Source organism: Cylas formicarius, unplaced genomic scaffold, assembly GCF_029955315.1.
Source record: "Cylas formicarius isolate icCylForm1 unplaced genomic scaffold, icCylForm1.1 PGA_scaffold_6__28_contigs__length_40554024, whole genome shotgun sequence".
Lineage (NCBI taxonomy): Eukaryota > Metazoa > Arthropoda > Insecta > Coleoptera > Brentidae > Cylas > Cylas formicarius.
In genome coordinates this window covers 16,147,903-16,171,796 of record NW_026844347.1, presented here as the reverse complement: position 1 = coordinate 16,171,796, position 23,894 = coordinate 16,147,903, and the positions used below count along the sequence as shown (strand labels likewise).

The window sequence follows — 23,894 nt, the reverse complement described above, 5'->3', positions numbered from 1 at the left end:
TTTTTATAAAATCGATTCCGATAAGACCGAGGGAATGGGACATGAGTCTGGAAGGACATGGAAACAATGTTCAATTAATTTATTATTTAAATTTAAAGAGAGGTAAATATAAGCGAGAGTTTTTTGCCGATTCGCGGTATTATTCATACGTTTTAAAGTAATTGGTTTATCTTCATGGCATGGTATATCGTCCCGTAATTTACCTAACTTTACGAGCGAAATATCTGCTCCAGTATCTAATAAAAAAGAGTTTGGATTTCCTAGAAGACCGATAATTGGAACTTTAACATGAGTAGTGACAGCTGAATTGATTATTGATAGGCGACTTTTAAAAGATGGGCATGTCTCGACACTGTCGCTGATTGTCGAGGGCCCTGCTAATTTAAATGATTATTGTTTTTTGAATTCTTATTAGTTTGTTGATTAGAAGATTGTTGCTCCGTACTGTGTTTTCTCCGATTATTATTGTACTGTCTTTTCCTACATTCATTAATTAAATGATACCTACAAATTTTCGATTTTGAGAACTGTTACTTCCAATTTGCGAATTTTTCTGAGAAAAATGTCTGATATTTGGATTTTGCGGAGAATGTTAATTTAAATCAGTGTACTCATTATTGATAACGTTATTTTAGTTTAATACCTCCCTGTGTTCGTAAATTCACAAAAGGTTATGGGCCCAAAACCACGCAAGACGTTGGCTGGCGAAAGGTAGATAGAGAAAATTCGAAAAAGTTTTTTTTGAACACGTGTAATAAACTAGTACGGGCAAAATGAATACGTCGTCGGTGGTATTTCCACAATTAAATGCACAGAATTATAATAATGGAGGTTTAGAGTTAAAGCATTCCTGGAGGAGAACCAGATTGAATATACATTGCAGAAAGTATCAAATTTTTCTGCAGAAAAAGAGAAAACAGATTTTAAAATAAGGGATGCAAAGGCAAACAGCTTGATATAATTAAAGATTCAACTACAGCGAAGCATATGTTAAAAGCATTAGAAGATGTATTTCAGAGGAAAAGTGTATTTTCGAAGTTGACTTTAAAGAAGAAGTTGCTAGCAAAAAAATGTAAAAGGAAAGAAAAATTAGAGGATCATTTTTTGAAATTGAAAAACCGAAGAATAGGATAAGGTGTGCCAATTACTTTTGTCTCTTAATGAGGACTGTGATCCTGTAATAACGGCGGGCGATTGAAACATTAAACACAGATGTAACAATGGATTTTGTCAAATCGAGATTGTTGGACGAAGAATTAAAAATGAAATAAAAAAATGGAAATAATAGTAGAAATGATAATGAAGTTACATTCAAAGCAAGCCAATATGTGTGTTATAAATGTGGCAAACAAGGTCACAAATTTTTTGAGTGTTTACAGAATAGGCATAGAGATAGAGGTAGATTTGCTACAAATTACAGATGTTCACGTCGAGGTAATCGTAGGTATAGTGTGAATGCAAGTGAGCAGACAGTTAAGGAAAGTGATAAACAAGTCGCATTTATTGCATTAGTGTGAGCTTGAATGACAACATAAACAGTTTTATTTTGGACTCTGGAGCTACTGTTTTAAAATAATATTTGAAACTGATAAAACAGGTAGAAAAGATGCAAAAATAATACATAACAATGTTACATTTTATTGTGAAAGTTTTAATAATTTATTTTTGATTGTTATAAATTTAAAAACTGAAAATTGTTATAAAGTAATACAAGATAATGCAGGAAATATTTGTCATAAGAGACTAGGACATTTAAATTGTCTAAAACAGTTAAGTTTACCTTATAGTGATGAAATTTGTAGTAATTGTGTGGAAGGTAAAAGTACTAGAAAAACTTTTTATCAATGTACTAGAAAAACTACTCGGATTGGTCAACTTATTCATACAGACATTGCAAGGCCAGTGGCAACTCCATCTTTAGAAGGTCATAGGTACTTTCAGGTTTTACTTGATGACTATTCACATTTTTTGGTAGTCAAATTGTTAAAATCTAAAGATGAGGCTGCTCAAAACGTTATTGATTTTATTGAGCTAATAAAAATACAACAGGGTCAAAAAACATAAAAAAATAGATGTCATAATGGTGGTGAATTTTCTTCAAATTATTTCAAACAGTATTCTAACCGCGTATGAACCGAACTTTGTTAGACAAAGTAAGAACTAAATTTGCTGAAACAAATTTACAAAAGCAAATAGTGGTGTTCCTCCCTCGACAAGATGGTATCAAAATAACAATTTATCAAAATTAAGAGTTTTCGGGAGTAAGACATGGTCAGTTGTTTTACCAAAAGCAAATAAATTAAAGAAACGTGCAAAATTGTGTATTATGGCTGGATATGGTTTAAATGAATACAGGCTTTGAGATTTTGAGAAGAAAGAGATTATATATTCAAGAGACGTTACATTTGCTGAAAATCAGACAAATTACAATCAGTTAATAGAAGAAGTCAAAGACAAAAAATGAAGAAAATAATAATAAGAGATGAAGAAAATTACAATAAAGAGACAGAAACAGACGAAAATGAAGTAGGTAGAATAAATGAATCAGAAGATGATAATGATGGAATAGAGTCAGGAAGTTTAAATGATAAAGACAGAACTGTAACAAAAACTGAGACATCAAGACATGGAAGAAAGATAAACACACCAAAACATCTTAGTGAGCGTTGCGAAAAATTGCCGACATTTCTAAAAATTTAACAGTGAACGAATTGAAAAAATCTTTAATGGTTTTATTGAGACTAGCGAAATTGCAAGATTTTAACACGGAAATATTTGAATTTAAACAAGAAAAGGTTGTACACAAAAATAGCAAACTGGGAAATTTAAATCCTTTCCTCGACTCAAATAATTTAATTAGAGTTGGCGGACGTTTATTAAATTCACAGCATAATTCAGATAAAAAATATCCAGTGATCCTCCCATATAAAAACAAATTAACTGATCTCTTACTGTCCCATGAATATTTAAAAAATTTTCACACGGGAACTCAAAATTTATTATCTGTAGTGCGTTTAAAGTATTGGCATGTAAACGGAAAAAATGAGATAAAAAGGGTTGTGCGATCTTGCGTACGCTGTTTTTTTGAAAATTTTTGAGCATTTAATGGGTCATTTACCACACTCGCGTGTTACACCGACAAGGGTTTTTTCGAAATGCGGAATTGATTACGCAGGACCCGTATTTTTAAAGGTAAGTACACTTCGTAAGGCTCGAACGGTGAAACCTAATATCTGTGTGTTTGTAGGTTTTGCTGTACAAGCGGTACATATTGAATTAGTCAAAGACGTAGCTACAGAAAGTTTTCTGAACGCAGTCAAACCATTTATCTCAAGATGTGGCCGTCCTACAGACATATATTCGCATAATGTAAACTTTGTAGGCGCTAATAATCATTTTTTGAAGCTATATGACTTGTCAAAAAACAAACGGCATCAAAATAAGGTGACATCCCTTCTCGCAAAAGATCAAATCTTGTGGCATGTCATACCGGCAAAAAATGTGTAATAGGAAATGCAATTTTTTCGTTCCATGCATTGAATGCTCTGCTCGTGCAAATATAGGGTTGCCTCAAATCCAGCCCCCTCACTCCTTTCTCACGTGACATCGATGATTTGACACCCCTGACGCCAGCCCATTTTTTAATTGGGGACTCGTTTGCTACGACATATTGAACGCAAATCCAAATAGACTCTCAACATCTTCAGCAAATGTTGCAGAATTTTTGGTCTCATAGCTCAAGAGAGTACTTCTGTCAACTTCAAACACGTACCAAATGGATGTCCAAGTCATCGTGTGATCTTCAAGTTGGCTCCTCGGTTATTTTATTGGAAGACATCCTCCCTTGCGATGGCCTATGGCGAGAGTGACTGCACTACCTCCCGGACCAGACGGTGTTTTGAGAGTGGTTTCAGTGAGGCTACCTAGCGGTAATATTGTGAGACGCTCTCCAACCAAAATTTGTGTTTTACCTATCAATGACAGTGATTAGGACAAATTCAAAACCAGACAAATTGTTTTACAAAAATGTTTAGTTTTAATTTTCATATAGAAAACACATATATGTCAAATATAATGTTTAATAATTTTAAAAAGTCGACTTTTAAACGCGGGCAGCATGTTCGAACGTAAAACAAAGTTACGCGTGTAATTCGCTTTATTGATGAAAAGCTCCGTGTATGGACGCGCAGCTGAAGCAGATCGGGTAGGAATGGGTGTTACATAACACACCGCAAGAAGAAGTAATTCAGACATCTCCGCGTAAGGACGCACGTGACCTGAAATATCACGTTATAACAATTTGTTTTTATTAGTAAAATTTAAGTGTTTGGCAATTCCATGACTTTTCATTCACGACCGAGGCCACTGCTTCCCTGAACAAAAAACAGGGTGTTCCTTGGACGCTCTTACAACAACATTGACAAAATCTTTGAAAAGCACCATTTTACTAAAGTATTTTTGATTTTTTTTTTGTGTCTAGAATCTAAAATTGTTTCCCTATGCCTCCTCGTTCATTACGTATAGAACAGATTAAAAATAAAAATTACTTACCATTTATGCTTCATCATAAAAGTGACTTGTTTTCAGTTATAGATCAGTAAAAATTCACAAATAAGTTGACACATTTTTCACAGCCACAAGACTATCACATAAAAATTTACTTACTGCGATACAAAAATACTTTAAAATCTGCAGCATTGTGGATCTGACATCTGGACTCAGAGTCCTAATGCAGAGCAGCAAACTGCTCCACTCCTCGTGGTTCCATCAAAGTCTTTTTTTGCGTCGGTTCATCTTTCCTGGTGAAAAACTTTTCAAGTGATAAAAATAAAACAAACACTTAAAACATTAGCATTTTAGAAATTATTCCTACATTTATTTATGAAAGTAAACAACACCCAATAAAGTTAAAATATATATTATGCTCAGTGAACTTCTAATGTAAAAAAATATATTCTAATGTATTCCGCAAATGAAAAACTGTAAAGAACAAATTTTTAATTTTTAACAATATGAATGTCCTTAAGGGAAAAAAAAACATCTCCATTAGAAATTTATCGTAATCTTAAATCTAGAGTTTGTTTGTTTATGTCATCTGGAGCCTAAACTTTACTGAGTTCTGTAATTAGCTCGGTGGCAACACTTCCCACTTTCTTGTGTCACATAGTATGGATTTAGGTCAATACATTTGCTGTTGCACCAGGAAGTGTCTCGTTAACAAATAAGATTTTAATAGCTGGAAGTGGGTGTGTGGTAAAAGCTTCTTTAATTTGACTCGCAGGCCAGAACAATATCTTTTGGCATTTAGGTCTTTGTTTATTTGGTTAGCCAGCCAGTACTGGCTCTACAGTGCTTGTTTTGGAGTCCAAATGGTTGTTCAGGAATTATTTTTCTTTCATTTATTATTATTTTTAGCCTTTTAACAAACTCCTCAAAAACTTTGGAGAGCATAGGTAGTAAGATTAGAGCCCGCTAGGATGAAATTTTTTGTTTTCTCCTGGTCTTAAGAATCTTGATTTGGATTACTTTTCAGATACTAGGAAAGTGATTTTCGCGCAGTATTGCGTTGAACATGAATGTAATTAGTTCTAAACATTTCTCTGAGAGTTCTTGAAAAATTTTGCCAGAGATTAGATAGAATCCCGATGCTTTTTTAATATTAATTTCTTTCATTATTGTTTAACAGTAAATTTCTTAACGCGGTTCTATCTGAAAAGGCACGTCCAAGAAGTCTGTTATTTCTTTTTCTTCTTCAGATGATAGTTCAAAGGGAAGGGGTTTAAATGCGTTTTTTAGGTGTCTTGTTTCTCGTTTCTAGCCACTTATTGTCATTTTTAATGGGTGGATTGTGTTGCTGGGGCATTTTAAGTTGAGCTTTTGAATAGCTTTCAAATCTCTTGTCACAGTTGCGAGTTAGTCTTTTGTTACATTCCTAAGTTTTTTCTAATTATCTTCAGTTCTTGAGTGTTGATAGTGTCTACGCAGCTATCCTTTTTCTGCAAGTTTTTGCTTAATTGCGGGGGATACATCTATTTTCCTTCGGGTTTCCTCAGATTCAGAAGTTGCATAACTATCATTTATCATATCATAATAGAGAAGTTTTTCAAACTTTTGTACCTAGTTCTTTCGGCCTTCCAAATTTATCCTACACATGTACAGTATGGCTACATCATATATCTAACTTTGCTCAGCTAGGTATTTTTACATTACCTTTATATTTTTTTATCTAGAAAATCCAAACTTGTTTGCAACCAACTATAACTTGCATTCAGAAAATATGTTTATGCACCTAGAATGTTAACCCAAGTCATAGTTCAAATGAGGGAAGTTGAAACGTTCAAGGGTAGTGTTTATAGTTGTCTTCTTAAAAATGTTTCTATAATTTTAATTGTGAGAAGTTCCATTTTAATTGTATTTTAAACCAAACCTTGTATTGCTTGTGTCCAAATATTAATCTCACCCGTTGTGACATTGCTGTGCCATTATAGTATAATGATGTGGTTGACAATCAAGTATTATCATTAGTGAAATAATTGCAGCTAGAAATATACTTACGACGCCGAAAAAGGGAAGTATTGTTTTCTCTACACAGCCTATCCTCTTCTTCCTTCAGTTGCGCAAACATCATGTAAACTTCAGAAATTTAAAAACTGGGTTTGTAGGTGACTTTGGAGGATGATGTTGGGTGGGTTTCGGGGAAAGTTAGGTTAGGGTGGAGGATGGTCAGGTCAAATCCACCTTATTTTGGAGAAAAATATGTCAAGGTGGCTTTGGAGGGTCATCAAGTAAAAGTGGGTTTTGGGGAAAGTGATATAAAGATGGCTTTGGAGGGTCTTCAGGCGAAATTGGGATTTGGGGAAAGTGATATAAAGATGGCTTTGGAGGATCGTCAGGTGAAATTGGGCTTCTGGGAAAGTGATAAAAAGATGGCTTTGGAGGATCGTCACGTAAAAGTGGGTCTTGGGGAAAATTATGTAAAGATGGCTTTAGAGGGTCGTCAAGTGAAGATGGGTTTTGGGAAAAGTCATGTAAAGGTGGTTTTGGACGAGTCTTGAAGAAAATCAAAGAAGGTGGTTTCATTTCACGAAGATTTAATCGAAGTACTGGAGTAACCTTGGGAGGCCGAAAAAAAATAAGTGGAGGTGCTTCATTTTGGATTAGTAAAGGTTGTGCTTCAGAACTAGGAATAGGTAAAACTTTTTCATGCCGAACATCTAGGTATTCATCGAAATCGGCGACAAAGTGTTCTGCTTGCCTATACAAGAAATACTGTCCTTTAACATTGCCATGACCACTCCCCAAAATGAACTGTTTACCTGAGAAAATCTCCTATTGTGAAGCGACCATTCTCTAGATTGTTCCAGGCTTCATTCACACGGGAGTTAAAGACACTATTCTTTGTTGCAATCCTAAAAACTTGTTCTTGACGTTCCAACTGTTCCAATTCAAGTATTGCAATATTCTGAATCTCAATGAGATTTTCTACAATTGAAAGAGATAGTGTTTTATTTAACTCTTTTTCCTATAGTTAATCCATTTTAACCTATAGTTAACCATTCAGTTACTAGATTAAAACATAAAATTAAATTAAAATACCTATCAAGTCCCAAATTCTTGGATACCGAACCAGTCTGCTATTAAGTTGCTTATGGTAAGACTCAATCACATTATTGGTCTTGTATCGGTGCCGAAATACGCTAAAATGTCCTGGTGTGTCCCGCAGAATCCATTTCCTAACATAATTGTGAAACCTCCTAAATGTATCGTCCAGTCCTCCATTGTTTCCCTAAATAAAATGCATGCAATAAATAAAAGCGGATTATGGCGCAAAAAATTAACTAACCTGCAAAGAATTCAACGCCTCTTCAATCATCCCAGCAGGTAAAAGTGCTAATGCATAGTATTTCCGCAATAATTTAGTTCCATCCACATTTCCTTTTATTTCACGTACAATCCCCAGTGCCTTAGCTTTTTGAAATAAAGTCTGTAAAAATAATATTTTGTATTTTTATGACAAGGATATGCGTACAGTCCATTTGACATATTCTATATACTGTGGCATAAAAGCTATGCTACGGCCACTTTTCTAGCAAGATTAAATCACTTACATGTGAGATGTAGGGATAAAACTGATTTTGCATTAGTTTGTGATATCTGCCAGACCTACCGTTTGTCAGAACTTGCGTCTAAATCGTACATGGCTATTGTTGTGGGGACAGATCACTGTCAAGATCACAGCTGGGCGAAACAGGATTGCCGGATTTTAATATTCTTCATTTTTTCGTAGGATTTTATTGAAACATAACAAACACATGCGAAGTTTTTCTAACCTCTTACCATAAAACGCGCGAAAATACATCGCTTACGCAAAGAAAATGAAAATCTGACAACATAGCGCTTCCTGTCATACGTCACAATTCTATAGCCATGTAGATTTTGGCTGCAGGTGTTTGTCAGATATTTACAATAATTTTTGATTTTCTTGTGGAACACCATATAGTTTATATTTTTCGAATTTCTTTAGCAATTTGGTACATTATAATATTGATGCTATGATCTCATTTTGAAAAAATTATTTAAACTGGCAAAGACCACCTTTATCTTTATACACTCTACTGGGAATAACCAGTCATTTTTTTAATAGATGTCAAAAATATTCATTGAGGACTTTTCATAGTGTCACAAAATGTCAAATACCTAAAGCATTTTGATCTATTTATAACTTAATTATTAATTAACATTTACTACTGGTAAGGTATACAAAGCTAGAGATTTTTCTTTAACTCAGATGGACTCAAAGCATCATTTTTTTAGTAAACCATACTCTGAATTACTGAAGGAATCAAAAATATAAAATTATGAAATACTTGGCATTGCCTGCAAAAAAAAATTAAAACAGTGGGTCTCACAATGTGTCCTAAATCTGAGTAATTTAATACGAGAAGAAAAATGGTTGATACCAAACCAATTTTTGTAATAAAAATTTAAGACAGACCTGACGAAAATGAAAAAGCATCCCTTCAATGTTGCCTCTGGGTAACAGGCCCTTAAGGATGTGACAAGAGCTGCTTCATAGTCTGTAAAGATGGTCCTATTTATGAATGTGTTGAATGTTCTGGATAAGTAGGCAAAAACGGCATCATATAGGGCTCGTGTTTTCCTTTTCATAAAAATGTGAAAAATGGGAAAAGCCTACACAATCAAGAGTGAAATATTAAGATTCTTATTTTTTTTTTTTTCGGAGCAACTTACATGATCCACGCAAACTGCAAAAATTATTAAAATTTGTGAAAATCCTGGTCTTTTTGATACAACCTTGAAAGTCCCATCAATGAATGTATATTGTGACTCTCTAAAGTTTTGAAGGAACTGCTGATTCCCAAAAATAAGTGCCGAATGTCCAGCAGCCCTTACCAAACCTGAATAAAATACACCCCAACTGCATTTGCTATAGGCTGTTCACCTGCTGCCAGAACTCTAGCCAAATCTTCTAAGTTTTTAGGACTTTTTCGTCTTGTTGATTGTCTCCATCTCTGCATAGAGGAATAGACTTTCTTGAAAGGGACTACTAAGGCACCTTCTCGATTACTAAAATTACATTAACATAATTAAAATTTATTTATCCCTATATGAAGTGTATGATTTCAATGGTAGTGTATAATTATCGATTTTTACAAATATTTTTAATACTTTAGATTTCATTACTTTGTCGCAAGTCTCTCATATATATTCTTTAGATTTCCCTTTTCCCTTGTACATGCATCCCTCAAACGGCTCTTAAAATTCCTGCCTTGTATTTGGTCCTCCAAGTTTTCATGATTGTGTTGTCCATTTGTTAACATGAAAACTCCACTCTCTTCAATTTTTCCCGATGCTTGACATCTTGTTTGTCGGTACTTCGTACATCTGAGATATCTTTTGACATAAACAACATTAATTTGTACAATTACTTGAATATGTATTATTTATTAATGTACTTTTTTTTTAATCAAAAACAAGGATGCTACATTTTTTACAATAAACATGCAGGATGTCTTTTTTTGAGCTACTATAAAATAATAAATCATTTTTACCTTGTTCCATTACACCTCTTGCTTGTGTAATACATAAAACCATCGTGAAAAACAGTTTGTTGAGGGGTTCTTCTGCTCCTGTTCTCCATTCTACCCTATCAACCAAATGACTGTTTAAAAAGTAATAAAAGATAAAACATTTAAGAATAATTATTAAATTGTATAGCATTAATCGCTATGGGAATAAAAATTGCTTTGAAACAGTCTTCAGCTCAAGAAATCAACGGTCCTAGTTCTAACCACACAACCACAGAATACTAAGGTTGATTTGTTCTAACAATACATTTCAGTTAATTTATCTATCATTCGTAATTTGTTCTGTACGTCACCTGTGTCAACTGTTGGCGGGATTTCGTTTTTTGGCAATACGGGCCATAGATATAAGTTCAATTTTGCGTTTCACAAAAAATGTTGGGCTCGACTGCTAGGATCATTCGCCCATTGCCGACTTCCGTCGAGGATCTTCGCTTTTGGACATGGACCAACACGTACAAAGAAGACATATAACCAATATTTGCTCAACTAGCAAAAAACAATTTTGACCGATACCAAAAAAACCGACACCCCCCCGCTTCCACCGCGGACCATCCGGGCCCATCCGGCCTCCATACCGGCGTGAACGCTTAAAACAACGGGGCCGGCGGAACTTTTACACTTAAAACAAACACCAAACACTGCCGAAACAGAGTCACACAAATTGAAGACCGATACCAAAGGTTTTTCGAACGAATTCAGCGGATTCTGCTAGGAGCGGACGGAGGTTAGACCGCCGCGTGCAATGCTCCACCACAGAATCGGCCATAGATTCAATTCAATTCAATGATGCGTTTCACAGATAGCTGTTGGGCACGACTATAATTCATTTCAATTATGCGTTTCACAAAAAAAGTTGGGCTCGACTGCTAGGATCATTCGCCCATTGCCGACTTCCGTCGAGGATTTTCGCTTCTGGTCAAAGACCACCACGTACAAAGAAGAAAAATAACCAATAATTTGCTCAGCTAGCAAAAAATGATTCTGACCGATACCAAAAAAATCGGCTTCCCCCCGCTTCCACCGCGGACCATCTGGGCCCATCCGGCCTCCATACCGGCGTGAACAGGGAAAAACGACGGGGCCGACGACGATTATCACTTTAAAACATGCACTGAACACTAAAAACACTAACTCCACACAGTGGAAACCGATATCAAACTTTTGAGGACGAATACAAGGGATTCGGTCGGGAGCGAACGGAGGTTAAACCGCCGCGTGCAATGCTCCACCACAGAATTCGCCATAGATATAAATATAAAAATATTCAAGCATCATATATGGAAAAAGAACGTGTTACGCGATAACATTTTTTGGAAATATTTCGAAGGGTCTTACAGAGCTTCCTTCAAAAATGGAACCCTCCCAGATGACTTCGATGATATCATAAATGCATTTTTTAAAATTAATAGCACGAGAAGTAAAGAGAAGTGATTGAAAAAAATGATGTTACAAGAAAAAGTTTTGAGGGGAAATTTGGATGTAAAGGTAACATCAAAATCTGACAACGTTAGCATTTTTGAACTCTGCATGTTCGAAGAAGCATGGATTTTTTTTTTACTAAAAAAACTGTGTTGCCGCAGCTCAATAATTAATAGAAACTAAATTTTGAAATTATGGCACCTTACTAAATTACTGAAAGAAATACATAGGACATAAAAGTGGTAAATCTGACAACATGGCGGTTAGCTTTTGAATTTTATCGTTTCAACATTGCCAGTTTTAGAGATATTTAAGCATCTCGATACTTTTTACTAACCAGGTGTGTACAAAACGGTGTACACCTGACGTCGAAGGTATAGACGTGGTTTTTAGAATTAATAGATTTTTTTTTACTAAAAAATGTATTTTAAAAACGGTGTTACACAATAAAATTTGGAGGGGACATGTCGAAAGGTCTTGAAAGTTCCCTTCAAAAGCGAAACCCCCTAGCTCTCCAAATTATGTTGTTTAATGACATTTCTTGCAATTTTTAGTTTTCGTGAAAATATTGGTGCACACGCCAATATCCAAGCTTCACACACGTGGGTCTCAATGGTTACACAGGTTTGTTTTTTACATTTATAGTCTGTATCAATTCTCATCGTGTTGGCTTTGGCTTGAAAACACAATTTTAAAACGTTATGTTGTTTATTTAACTTTTACAACTGATCGTTAATAATTAATAGTAATTATATTAATATAACAACTGTAAAAACCACTGAAGTTCATGCGAACGGTATGTAAAACTTGTGGAAAACTTAAACTATAAAGGTTACTTTAATTAGCGACTAGTACACTAGATTTTAATTGTAGCTTATAACACGTATTATTTAAATTGTTTGATATATTGCATAACATTTTTCTGTGCATTAGTTTTTGGGTACATTTTTGCAAAACACTACCAATACATTCACTAAGACCGTCAAAATTCAAATCGTGCGGTAAAATCTCCGAAAACATGCGGATTGCGCCCACACCTGTACGGTAAAATCGCGGAAATATAAGAAGTGGTTCGCATCCGTGGGACGCGAAACTGAGGTGGTAAAATGTCGCTTCCCGCACGCGAGATCGGTGTGTTCCCAGGGCCCGTAATTTTACAGGCCGGGCCGCGCCGCACCGCGACGCGAAAACAGGCAGCGCGTGAATCAGAACGGGCTTCAGGCGGAATTCTTCCCACGGCGCGGCGTGTTTGTGCCCAAGTACCTTTTCAAAACAAATCAGCTGTCATTTTCATATAAATTAATAAATGTGTAAGTAATTTCGTTCGTCCACTCCATATTAACGCTTAAAAAACACCAAAACAACTTGTTGTAGAGCCACAAAAACAATGAAGATGTCCTTCTACCCCAATAACAACAGGTCTGCACAGGCATGAACGCGCCGCGCCGGTTCGCGCCTTTGAATTTACCGACTGGCTGCGGATCCGTCGTACCTCAGGCGACCATCTTCCTACGGCGTGTAGGGCCCTGCAAAAACATGGGCCGTGGGAAACCACCTTAATTAGGTAGTTTACAGACGGCAGTAGAAAAAAATTATACTTGCATGACAAGGCAGGGATGGGCCAGGTATATTACTTTCTTTGTGATTTATTTCTCGAGTGTTGACCATTTGTGGCAGTGTTGAATAATCGTTTTTGCTGTGCGTTTCAAAAAGTTGTTTTACGAGAATATAACAGTATAACAAACAAGTTATGAAAAACGTGACGAAAATCAACACGATGAAGACTGAGACGGACTATAAATGTACCTTGAACCTTCTGTTAATTTATAAGCTTTGTTATTTATGATGGTGTCTCTAAGCTAATGACCATAAATCATAAATCTTTTGTATTGTTTAGTTAATTTCACAAAGCTACCATCATTAATTGCTTATTTTAAAGTGTTTTTTCGTAACTATTTTTTCTTTGGACTCAAAATTATATGAAATAAAACACGTTTACGCCTAACTATTCATACCTAAATATCATAAATTGATTGGTTAAGCATACCATGAGGACGCAAGTAAGTAACAATTCGATTTATCAGTACTTTATTATGCCAAAGAAGCTTACCTAAAAAGATGGAGATATAAACTATAACACGAAACAATTTTTGACAAATTGAACACAAAGAAGGCATAAATGGCATTCGGACCGCTGCACCATAGTTAAAATTAAAAAAAAAATGGTTAGCATTAAAAGGGAATAGAAGATTCTAGCGGATGGCTATAAGGCCCGACTCATACAATTTTTGAATCTTAGCCGCTATATCGGGATTTTGTAGGTGATCCTGCAGAGCCTTTGGATCGTTCTGCATCTGTTCAAGAATCAACCGCATTGCCGGATCCCTGAGGATTGACTGCACCTCTGGATCTGCCATTGCCCTCTGTCTGATCTTTTCTGGATCGCGATCCAAGTTGGAATTTTCGATAGTGCAAGCTCGATAACCTAGTAAATAATGAATTTTTAGGTTAGTTAGGTAGTAACATGACAACTTCTTGCCAAATACTTTCAGTATATTAATATTTTTATTAAATCACTCTCCCCTGATTTTTGGAAATTGAATTATTTCAAACCTATTTTTAAAACTGCAATTAAAGGAGACGTCGGTCCCATATGAAAACTAATCCGTATTTCCAAATTTTTCGAAAAGATAGTTCCTGATTATTTCAAGACTATTTTCAGCTCAATAAAAATTGAGCAGTTTGGTTTTTTTCCTTTAACAAGAGGTCAACAGAATTGAATTTGGTTAGTTATGTTGACTATCGCGTGTCTTGGATAGAGTGGAGAGGTCAATCATAGTCATAGTCATTGCTCAGTAAATTGAAAGCATCTAGTCTTCAGGGGACTTATCTCCAGACTGGATAACTAGCTATTGAAATGAGGTGGCTCTTACTTAATGAAAATCCATTTAACACAACACAATTAAATTAGAAAAAAAATATTTTTTTTGTATGTATGTATTTGATAAAGGAACGGTATTACCGAAACAGCTAATTCTAATTTAATGGTGATACTTTTTACAAAACTTTTGGATTCCTCCTGCGTCGGTTTTTGCTGAGTCGAAATTGCTGACGTTTCGCCAATCATCCTGTTTGCTTTTTCAGAGCTTAACTGAAACTGATGAAGCGCACAGGATGATTGGCGAAACGTCAGCAATTTCGATTCAGCAAAAACCGACGCATAAGGAATCCAGAAGTTTTGTAAAAAGTATTACAGTAACCTGTGGAAGTTTCTTTGAAAAATTAATTGTGATATCTAACTACCTAACTGATAGATTTCAAGTTGTGAAGATAAACTATTTTAAATATTCTAGATTCTTATAGTTTGTTGGTGATCTAAAATGTCATGTCGCTATTTACAATCAGGATAATTGTCTTAAACTTCAATCTGACCTTACTCTATACTTCACAAAACACAATACAACTGTGTTCAGCTATTGCATAAATAAATCTGCCTTGACTTAGGTCTCAAACATCAGTGATCTTGGAGTGATAGACTCCACATTTTATTTGTTACTCTCATCGAGGCATAGTTTCCAGAGCGCTAAGTATGGTCGGCTTCATAAAACGATCAACATCAGACTTCACAAGTACACTGTTGCAGATAGATAGATAGATAGATAGATAGATATTTATTTCGCTTTTCGATACTACATATAACACATATATGGGTATATTAAGCACGTCACATCACATTAAAATACAGTGTTTAAACAATACATTTAAAAAATACTGAGTAGAGACACCTAAACACAGATAAACTTTCAGTTTCTTTGAAGCATTTATAGAAATTTTAAGCTCTGTTATATACTTTCAAACCAAAATACCTTGGGTTTTGTTGCCCGATATGCAGTCTAGAGAATGGAACGTCCAAGTAATCTTTTTGCCGTGTGTCATGTTCGTGTAAGTCACATCTCCTATTCCATCTTATCATGTTACTTTTGACGTAAATCAAAACGGAATAAATATATAATGATGGAAGTGTCATGATCTAAAGTTCCTTAGATAAATCTCTACATGAATGTTTACTAGTTACACGCATCATGTAACGAATAGCACGTTTTTGTGCTAAGAAGACCCAGAGTGCACCAGAGGCTAGACCCCGATAGATTATATCGTAGCCTATCACTGATTGGAACAGCCCATAGTACACCTGCTTTAAAACGTCAATGGATACCGTATCTCGAATATTTTGGATTAAGTATGAGCAGGAGCTTAATTTGGGCAATATGTTGTCGATGTGATGATTCCATGTAAGTTTGTTGTCAATGTGCAGACCGAGAAACTTAGTAGCCTCCACGTTTTCTATTGAACGTCCCTCTAATTGGAGAAGAATACCGGAATCAACGCGAGTATTTTTTGTGCCTATTTCCATAGCTATTGACTTAGATTTATTTAATTGTAGTCCGTTATCGCGACACAATTCATTCACCCTCGTGACCCTTGGTTCTGCGGCCCCTTTTAAATTAGCTCTGCTTTTATCTGCATACAGTACAAATAATGCATCTATATTATCCTGAGGAAGATCGTTAATAAAACAATTAAAGAGGAGCGGTGATAGGCAGGATCCTTGCGGGGTACCTCTGCCTACATATTGAGGGCTCGATTTTGAACCGCCGATCACAACCTGCTGTACTCTCTCGGAGAGGTAAGATTTAACCCATGAGTTTGCTGGACCTCTAATGCCCATATTTTCCAGTTTTTTTAAGAGCAGGCTATGATCGACAGTGTCGAATGCGCGGCTCAAATCAAAAAATAAACCTAATGTGGCTGTTTTGTTATTAAGGCTATTGTAGATATGCTCCAGAGCACAGTCCAGAGCTGTACTTGTGGCGCGGTTGGCTAGTATACCTGGACTCCAAAATTTTTGCCACTTGACATTGAAGAGCTACGGGGCGGTAGTTCTCTATGTTGGTTTTATTGACTTTATTTTTAAAAATAGGTACGATTTTTGACTTTTTTAAGGCCTGTGGATACTTGCCCCGGAGGAAGCTCAAATTGACTAAATATGATAGAATAGGAGCTATAATATCTTTAACAGAGATTAACAAAGTGCCCGGTATTTCATCGATTCCAGATGATTTCTTACGGCATACTTTTATAATTACTTGTGTTATCTCTACTGTTGTAATAGGGTAGAGAAACATCGAGCTTCAGTGCTTGCTTGCTATTGTTAGCAAGATCAGCAAAATATTTGTTAAAAATTTCACAGATTTTGTATCCATCTTGTAGTGTTTCACCACCAACGGTTATGTTGGTTATAGAAGAGGATTTACTTTTATGGTTGCTATTTTCGCTGACTATTGCCCAACTTTCTCTGCTTATGTTATCAGATTTCATTAACCTTAAATTGTGGTGAGTTTTCTTTGCGTGTTTAAGTTTTTTGTTGTAATGGGATTTAAGTCCTTTGTATTTTTTATTATATAGATCATTTTTTATTCTTTTGTTTATTTGATGCATCTCGTGTACTGCACGACTCAGCTCTCTTAATTCTCTATTAAACCAATAGGTTTTTTTCCTGTTCGAGACTTTTCCTTTTTTTGTAAATGGAAAACTTGACATAAATATTTGTTTCAGTTTTTCGTAAAAAGTGTGATTTTTTTATCTAAGTCGTCAGATTGAATATCGTAGAGCAAATTATTCCAATCTGTGTTGGATACCAAATCTATAAAAGAATTTACATTATTTTTGCTAAACTTTCTGAAAAAGCGTTCTGCACAATTATTATGAAAGAACTTCTCAAAAATGAAGAGCTGAAACGTGTTGTCAGAGATACATGTGTCTACTGCCACGCCTTTTAGTTCGGTAAAGTCGACGAAAATATTGTCAATGCATGTTCTATAATGATAAGTTATTCTAGTGGGCTCTTCTATAGAAGCAACTAAATTATACTCAAGAAGTATATTTTTTAATATTTTAGTTTGTTTGTTGTTTTCAAGCAAGTTGACGTTAATGTCGCCGCACAAACTGTGCTTATTTTTTGGTTCGTATATAGCTTCTAACATTATTGAGAGTTTCTCTACAAATGCTTCGAAGTCTCCCTTTGGAGATCGGTATACAGAGAAAATTGTGATACATTCCTTGTTAAGCTCTAATTTTATTGAACACATTTCAAAAGTTTTTTCTTCAGAGTTATTAAATGGAATTTTTGAAAAATTTACACTTTCTCGACCCAAGATACAGACTCCCCCTCCTCTGCAACTAGTTCTCGAGAAATAACTAAGAACCTTATAATCTAAAAGCTTAAGAAGATTAATGTCTGAGGATTCATGATGTTCTGATACACAGCACATTGACGTCGTGGTTATTTAGTATTGATTCGAGGGCTTCTTTTTTGTTTGTGATACCCCCTTGAATATTAAGGTTCATAACTACGAATTTGTTAGGTGTCTCACCGTCTGCAGTTGTCTTTAATTGACCGATGCCGTCCTGAAGTTTCATAAACATCGTAGAAATTACACTAGTGCTAACATTACAGCTATCGCAGAACCATTTGAGATTTGGTGTTTCTAGCAATAATTTCACTTTATCTCGCGATAAATTGATACATTGTTTATGAAAAAGTGCGTTCTACACACCACTACAATTAATTTTTATATCGTTTGCCAAAATTTCCTGCAAACAGGATCCGCACCTTAGCGGTACGTCTGAACTCGCTGCCGCCATCACAACACAATGCATAGTTAGACTTTTATTAGAATATAGCTCAACAGTCTGGAACCCTTATTATGCAAATTATATTCATATATTTTTGTGGCGGATATGACTTTAAAGTGCTTCATGAGAGATTTGAACGACCAAAATTGAGGGGTCCATATTGCTTTCTTTATTGATTGTTTTGGTTTCATCTAGAAATACCGCATTCCTATGTTTTATCGCCTTGAGGTGTACGAAGGTTGGACTTAATTGTTCCATCACACGTGTGGCAGGAATAGTTACCTCATATTCTAATCACTTTGATTTTTTTGACGCCAGCTCTAAGAGTTCTGCAAGTCTCTTGAAACGTTATGTGATATAGGTATAAAGTCTATAGTAATTTATTTACATTTGTATTGATACTTCTGTTTCCTTTTTGTATTTAGATTATAATGGAATAATTGAATGGTTTATTTGAGTTGATTAGTTCTATTGATATATCTCGTACTAAAAGACCCGTTAATAAATAAATACAAATATTTTGACCATCTATGTTCACAAATCTATTTTTGTCATTTTGCCAAACTAAAAGTGAATGATGATAATGGCAAAACAGAGTCAATTATAGTGTGTTGCTCAGTAAATTGCTAGCATTTAGTCTTCAGGGAACTTTTCTCCATACTGGATGACTAGCTATTGAAATTAGGTGGCTCTTACTTAATGAAAATCCATTTTTGTGTTATGTATGTATGTATTTGGTAAAGGAACGGTACTGCCGAAACAACATAAATTGAATGGGAAAACCAATTTGCCGAGTTTATGTTTCTTGAACTTTTGGTTGCTTAATATAGGACAACAAATGTGCGATGTTTTGACACTATTAAAGTCTACATTTCCGGTTTGGGCGGAAACGGCTTTTGATTTTTAAATAGCACCTCCCCACCCCCATGAATTTTTGCATGCAGATGATTTTACGCAGGATACGACCATTTCCCAGTTTTGTTTTCTTAAAATTATCTTTTTATTTTGAAAATTATATCTAGACGACCACGACAAATACTAATTACTGGACTAGCCATTTTTTAGAATAACTAGTTTTTTTCAAATATCATCTCAGTTGGAACATACAGTTTTTAAAACCGACTTTTTTTGCAAAAAAAAAGTTGAAAAACAGTTATAGAGCAAGCTCACAGGAAGAAAAAAGCAGATCAGTAAATACATAAAAATAAATATTATATAGAAAGCGTTGCTTCAGTGCATAATATTCTAATTAATATATCAAATATCTAGGGTTAGTTTATTATATCCACGGTATCATTCACGGCGGAAAATACAGTGTTGTTGTATATGGAATATTTTAACAGGAAAAACTATTTTTAAACTATATTCACTAACAACCAACAAAGATAATTACAACTTTTTTTAATCGTCCAGCTTTAGCAGTTTTGGAGATATTTAAGCGTTCTGTAATTTTTAACTAATCCTGTATAAATGTCAATGTCAATTAAAGACCACGGAGATTATTCAAGAATTAATTTAAATAACTGCGGAAAAAACTAAGGTCAATTTCAAATAACCCCCAGGAAAAATATGGATTCCAAGAACTGTTTAACTGATAAAATTACACCATTTTGCAAAAATCGAGTGTAAATAGATTTTGCTTTCTTTAGCAAAAGGGTTTTCCTGTTTCCTGCATCAAACTTTCCCTAATCAGGAATAGCAAATGCACAAATAAAATTCATGCCTGCCTTTGCAGTTATGCCTAGAAAGCCGTTAATTGATGTCTACCCCAACATAAAAACTTTGTTTAACCCAAAATTTTAAACTATACTGGTGGATAAAGTGCCAAAAGTGCATACGACTGATAGAGGAAGTGACAAATTAATAATTTTGTTAAAAGCAAGAACCCTTTGTGGCATTGAGAGATAACGAAGATCTGTGAGTAATTTTTTTAAAGTAATTAAGATTAATTAAACTAGAGGTGTTTAATAATGTAAAGTTAGTGTTAGTACATGAAGTAATAGCTCAACTGTAATTTTGACCGATCTGAAGAATTCGACAGCCTCAAATTAAGAAACTGGATCGGTTTGGAGTAAGGTAAGGCGCACTGCAATTATTTCAATCCTATCTAGATGACAGAAGGATTCATATCGAAGAGATATTATACACTGATGAGGTTCCAGACATCAAGAGCATCATCGCTTTATGGATACGTGGGTCACTGAATGAGAAAAACAGGTTGCTGGTTTAAAAAAATGTCTTTCCTTAAATATATCAAAAACAAAAATAATAGCTGTGAAAGAAACGTCGCAACAAACCACAACAATTATAAAGAAAATGAAATAATCATACAAAAATCAATGTTAGCTTAGTTTAAAGTTGGCTCAGAGGTTTATATAAATAAATAAATAACAAACCAAGAACAACACTATCTAGATGACAGAAGGATTCATATCGAAGAGATATTATACACTGATGAGGTTCCAGACATCAAGAGCATCATCGCTTTATGGATACGCGGGTCACTGAATGAGAAAAACAGGTTGCTGGTTTAAAAAAATGTCTTTCCTTAAATATATCAAAAACAAAAATAATAGCTGTGAAAGAAACGTCGCAACAAACCACAACAATTATAAAGAAAATGAAATAATCATACAAAAATCAATGTTAGCTTAGTTTAAAGTTGGCTCAGAGGTTTATATAAATAAATAAATAACAAACCAAGAACAACACAATGTCGGAACTGCCAGGCGTATAGTGTGCAAACATATAATATTCTACCACCTCATGTTCTTGGAGGTTGACTGGAAAGAATGAGCCTTGAACTTAAGTATTTAAGAGACAAAAATAAAAAATAAAATATTTGCATTGATATTGTTAATAAGATGTTGAATTTTCAAGAATGTGATTTAGTAGTGTGCAATAAATCGTTTAGAAAAAAAATGACCACTTTACGAAATCTGCCAAGCACTGCTTGGTTGGTTAGTTTAAGTAAAAAGTAAAAAAATATTCAGCGAGAATTTTTTGCTGAAATAAATGCACCTAGTTTTTCGCTACAAACTTACCTTGAAGAGCTTCAGAGTTATTAGGATCAATTTCGATGGCCTTTTGGAACGCTGCGATAGCTTTGCTCGCCTGTTGCATGCCCTGCAAAATATGACCCTTCCGGATCCAACCTTTGATAAACTTTGGATCGAGCTCGACGCATTTCTCGCAGTCGCGCAAACCAAGATCAAACGCGGCCAGTTTCGTGTAACACGCTGCACGGTTGCTGTACAATTTTGCATCGTCAGGATTGCGTCTGATGGCTTCTGTGTAGTGTTTAACAGCGGTCGCATAGTCGCCCTTTTTGAACAATTCATTGCCTGCAAAATAATATGTCTATGTGCCGCTTTGAGATTCATCATTAAATTAGATCATTTCAATAATACCATCTATAAATATAACACACAGTAAATATCAATTAATATATTCCTTATAAAGAAGAAACATAGGCTAGTAAGCTTAAGACTCTGTCAAAAGTTCTATAAGTTAAACATATTGAATTTAAATATTCTGTAGATTATACTTTACATAAGAGTAAAGAGAAGTTAAGAGACCTTAGTGTTTTTTTTGTTTTATTTCAACTTTTTTCTTAATTATACAACTAATAAAATTAATTAATTAATTAAAATTACTGGGTTTGATGAAAATATCTTTGCAAGATTTTAATTGTATTGGTTGCTTTAAAACTCTATTTTGCTCTTATATAAGGTCAGTTATGGAATATGCTTATCAAGTTTTGTCTCCTTAGGATAGTTAGTATGTTCAACAGATTGAGAAACTACAAAAGGGGTTTGTGAATTTTTTTAGGTTTAATTTGTTTATGACTTCACTTGTTGCTTACAGTTAGTATAAGTATCAGTAATAATATAATAAAAATCAAAAAAGATGGGTGACAGTCTTATAGAACAAGTAAACAATATTCATTTATGAAAAGTTGTTTACTCTATTTCCATTTTGTAGTTAGATAGTTGGCTTACTTACCTATTTCTTTCTCTTTTTCCGCCAACTCTGGGTTAATGTATGACTTCTCCTCTTCCTCCTTTATAATTTTCTCTACTTGAGAGAGAAGTGTTTTAATCTCTGGTGTCCTGTGCTCCGATAAAGACTTTTCATAATAAATTTTAGCATTCTGATAGTTTTTCAACTTTTTGTAGGCATTGCCAATCCTCATAAAGGATTTGGCGATCAATTTAAAATCGGCTCTGTTCTGCCTCCCAATTTCAATTCCCTTTTCACACTCTTTAATGCACTTCTCATACTCTTTCTGTTCGAAATAAACTGCAGCTAAATTATTATAAAAAGTGATGTCGTTGGGATCATACTCAATAGCTTTATTATAGTGCACAATGGCACTACCAAAATCTTTTTTTTTGTAACTTTCATTGCCCAGTTCTTTTTCTTTTTTAGCTAATTTGATGTTTTCTGGTAAATCGGGCTCTGCTTCTTTTTTAGGTTCTGATTTTGGTTCAGGTCTTTTAGGTGGTGGAGGCTCAGATGTGTCCATCATGTCATCTGAGCCAATATCTAAACCAGTCAGTACTGATAATGTCGTTAAGAGACGGGGATCTTGCATTGCCGTCCCCAATGACTGGGGATTAGACATAAGTGCATTTACTAAAGCCAAATATTCCGGATCATCTACGAATGAGCGTGTCCTAGGGTCTGCCCTAAGTTTTGCCATTAAGTCTGCTGTTTTTTGTGCCTTTACCTACCAGAATTTAATTCAAATTAATTTCAAAAAAGTAATATGTTGCATCAGTTAAAAAAGATAGAAATGATAAAAAAAATTACTTACTTCTGAAAGACCTTCTTTTAATTGGCTATTGTTTGGATCCAATTGCAAACCTTTTTCGTAAGTAGCTATAGCAGCGTCTAATTTGCCTAAATACGCCAACGCAGCCCCTTTTCTCGAGTAAGCCTTAGCCCAATCAGGCTTCAGCTCTATGGCTTTCTCAGCATCTTTTAAAGATAAATCATATCTGTTTGCTTTGGCATAGGCAGCAGATCTATTTGAATACAAAACAGCATTTTTGCCATCTAAATTGATACCCTCCGTGTAGAATTTTATCGCATCTTCTATGTTATTCGCCCCTAATGCGGCATTTCCCTTATCTTTTAAAACTGTAACCTAAAAAAACCCATGAGTGTTTTTAAGGATTATAGAAACGAGTACAAGTTTACCTGATCCATTATACCACTCACAAAGCAAAGAAATGAAATTAACTTTGACAACGTTTAAATATTCCAATGAGTTCTTCTTTCCAGAAAGTTCTCGCGAATTTCGCCCCCAGTATTCTCAACAAAATCCAAAGAATAGCGCAACTCTTTGACACCTGTTTAGATATTCAACAATCCGAATTTCAGTCTATGGCTTGAAACCTAGATTTTTTTTCTTTACGCTTAATTGGGCTAATCACAAATTCGGATATTATTAAACCATAGTTAGTTAGCCCTTTAAATTAAGACGCAAGTATATTGTAATTAGAAAAACCAAATCTTTTATTTAACGAAAAATGCAACAAGAATGAGGCACAAAAGGTGCTAATTATTGGTAATTTATCAATAATCATGAATATCACCGCTTTCGAGCATCAACTGAAAGCGGGAGGTTACTATTACTACTGGAACATACCAAAAAGAAGGCGA

At 34.8% G+C, this 23,894-nt stretch overlaps 2 protein-coding genes and 1 long non-coding RNA gene across 11 annotated transcripts; 1 reads left to right on the top strand and 2 right to left on the bottom strand.

Moving 5' to 3' along the window:
• Positions 1–3,924: 3,924 nt before the first annotated feature.
• LOC132703685 (uncharacterized) lies at positions 3,925–10,414 on the bottom strand. 9 transcript variants are annotated; one of them, XR_009619129.1, is made up of 9 exons: positions 10,074–10,405; positions 9,706–9,915; positions 9,253–9,588; positions 8,996–9,192; positions 7,844–7,984; positions 7,597–7,786; positions 7,317–7,482; positions 4,666–7,255; positions 3,925–3,971 (listed from the first exon to the last, which is right to left on the bottom strand). XR_009619129.1 is itself a non-coding variant. In XM_060673094.1 (8 exons), exons 4-8 carry the CDS (start codon positions 9,014–9,016, stop codon positions 6,760–6,762), a joined length of 1,014 nt encoding a protein of 337 aa, XP_060529077.1. In that variant the 5' UTR covers positions 9,017–9,192; positions 9,253–9,588; positions 9,706–9,915; positions 10,074–10,405; the 3' UTR covers positions 4,009–6,759. The 9 variants fall into 9 exon arrangements, 2 of the variants coding, with proteins under 2 accessions (XP_060529077.1, XP_060529078.1); XR_009619128.1 differs by lacking the exon at positions 3,925–3,971 and adding an exon at positions 4,008–4,277; XR_009619127.1 differs by lacking the exon at positions 3,925–3,971 and having other exon boundaries at positions 4,009–6,376; positions 6,428–7,255.
• Positions 10,415–13,599: 3,185 nt separating this feature from the next.
• Positions 13,600–23,570, bottom strand: LOC132703734 (stress-induced-phosphoprotein 1). The gene is made up of 5 exons (XM_060673173.1): positions 23,430–23,570; positions 23,044–23,376; positions 22,230–22,956; positions 21,269–21,568; positions 13,600–14,013 (listed from the first exon to the last, which is right to left on the bottom strand). The coding sequence occupies exons 1-5, from the start codon at positions 23,436–23,438 to the stop codon at positions 13,781–13,783; spliced, it is 1,602 nt and encodes a 533-aa protein (XP_060529156.1). The 5' UTR covers positions 23,439–23,570; the 3' UTR covers positions 13,600–13,780.
• On the top strand, positions 14,715–19,991 carry LOC132703963 (uncharacterized). Its single transcript, XR_009619193.1, has 2 exons — positions 14,715–16,215; positions 16,267–19,991. It is a non-coding gene; the product is annotated as an uncharacterized LOC132703963 (long non-coding RNA).
• Positions 23,571–23,894: the final 324 nt, after the last annotated feature.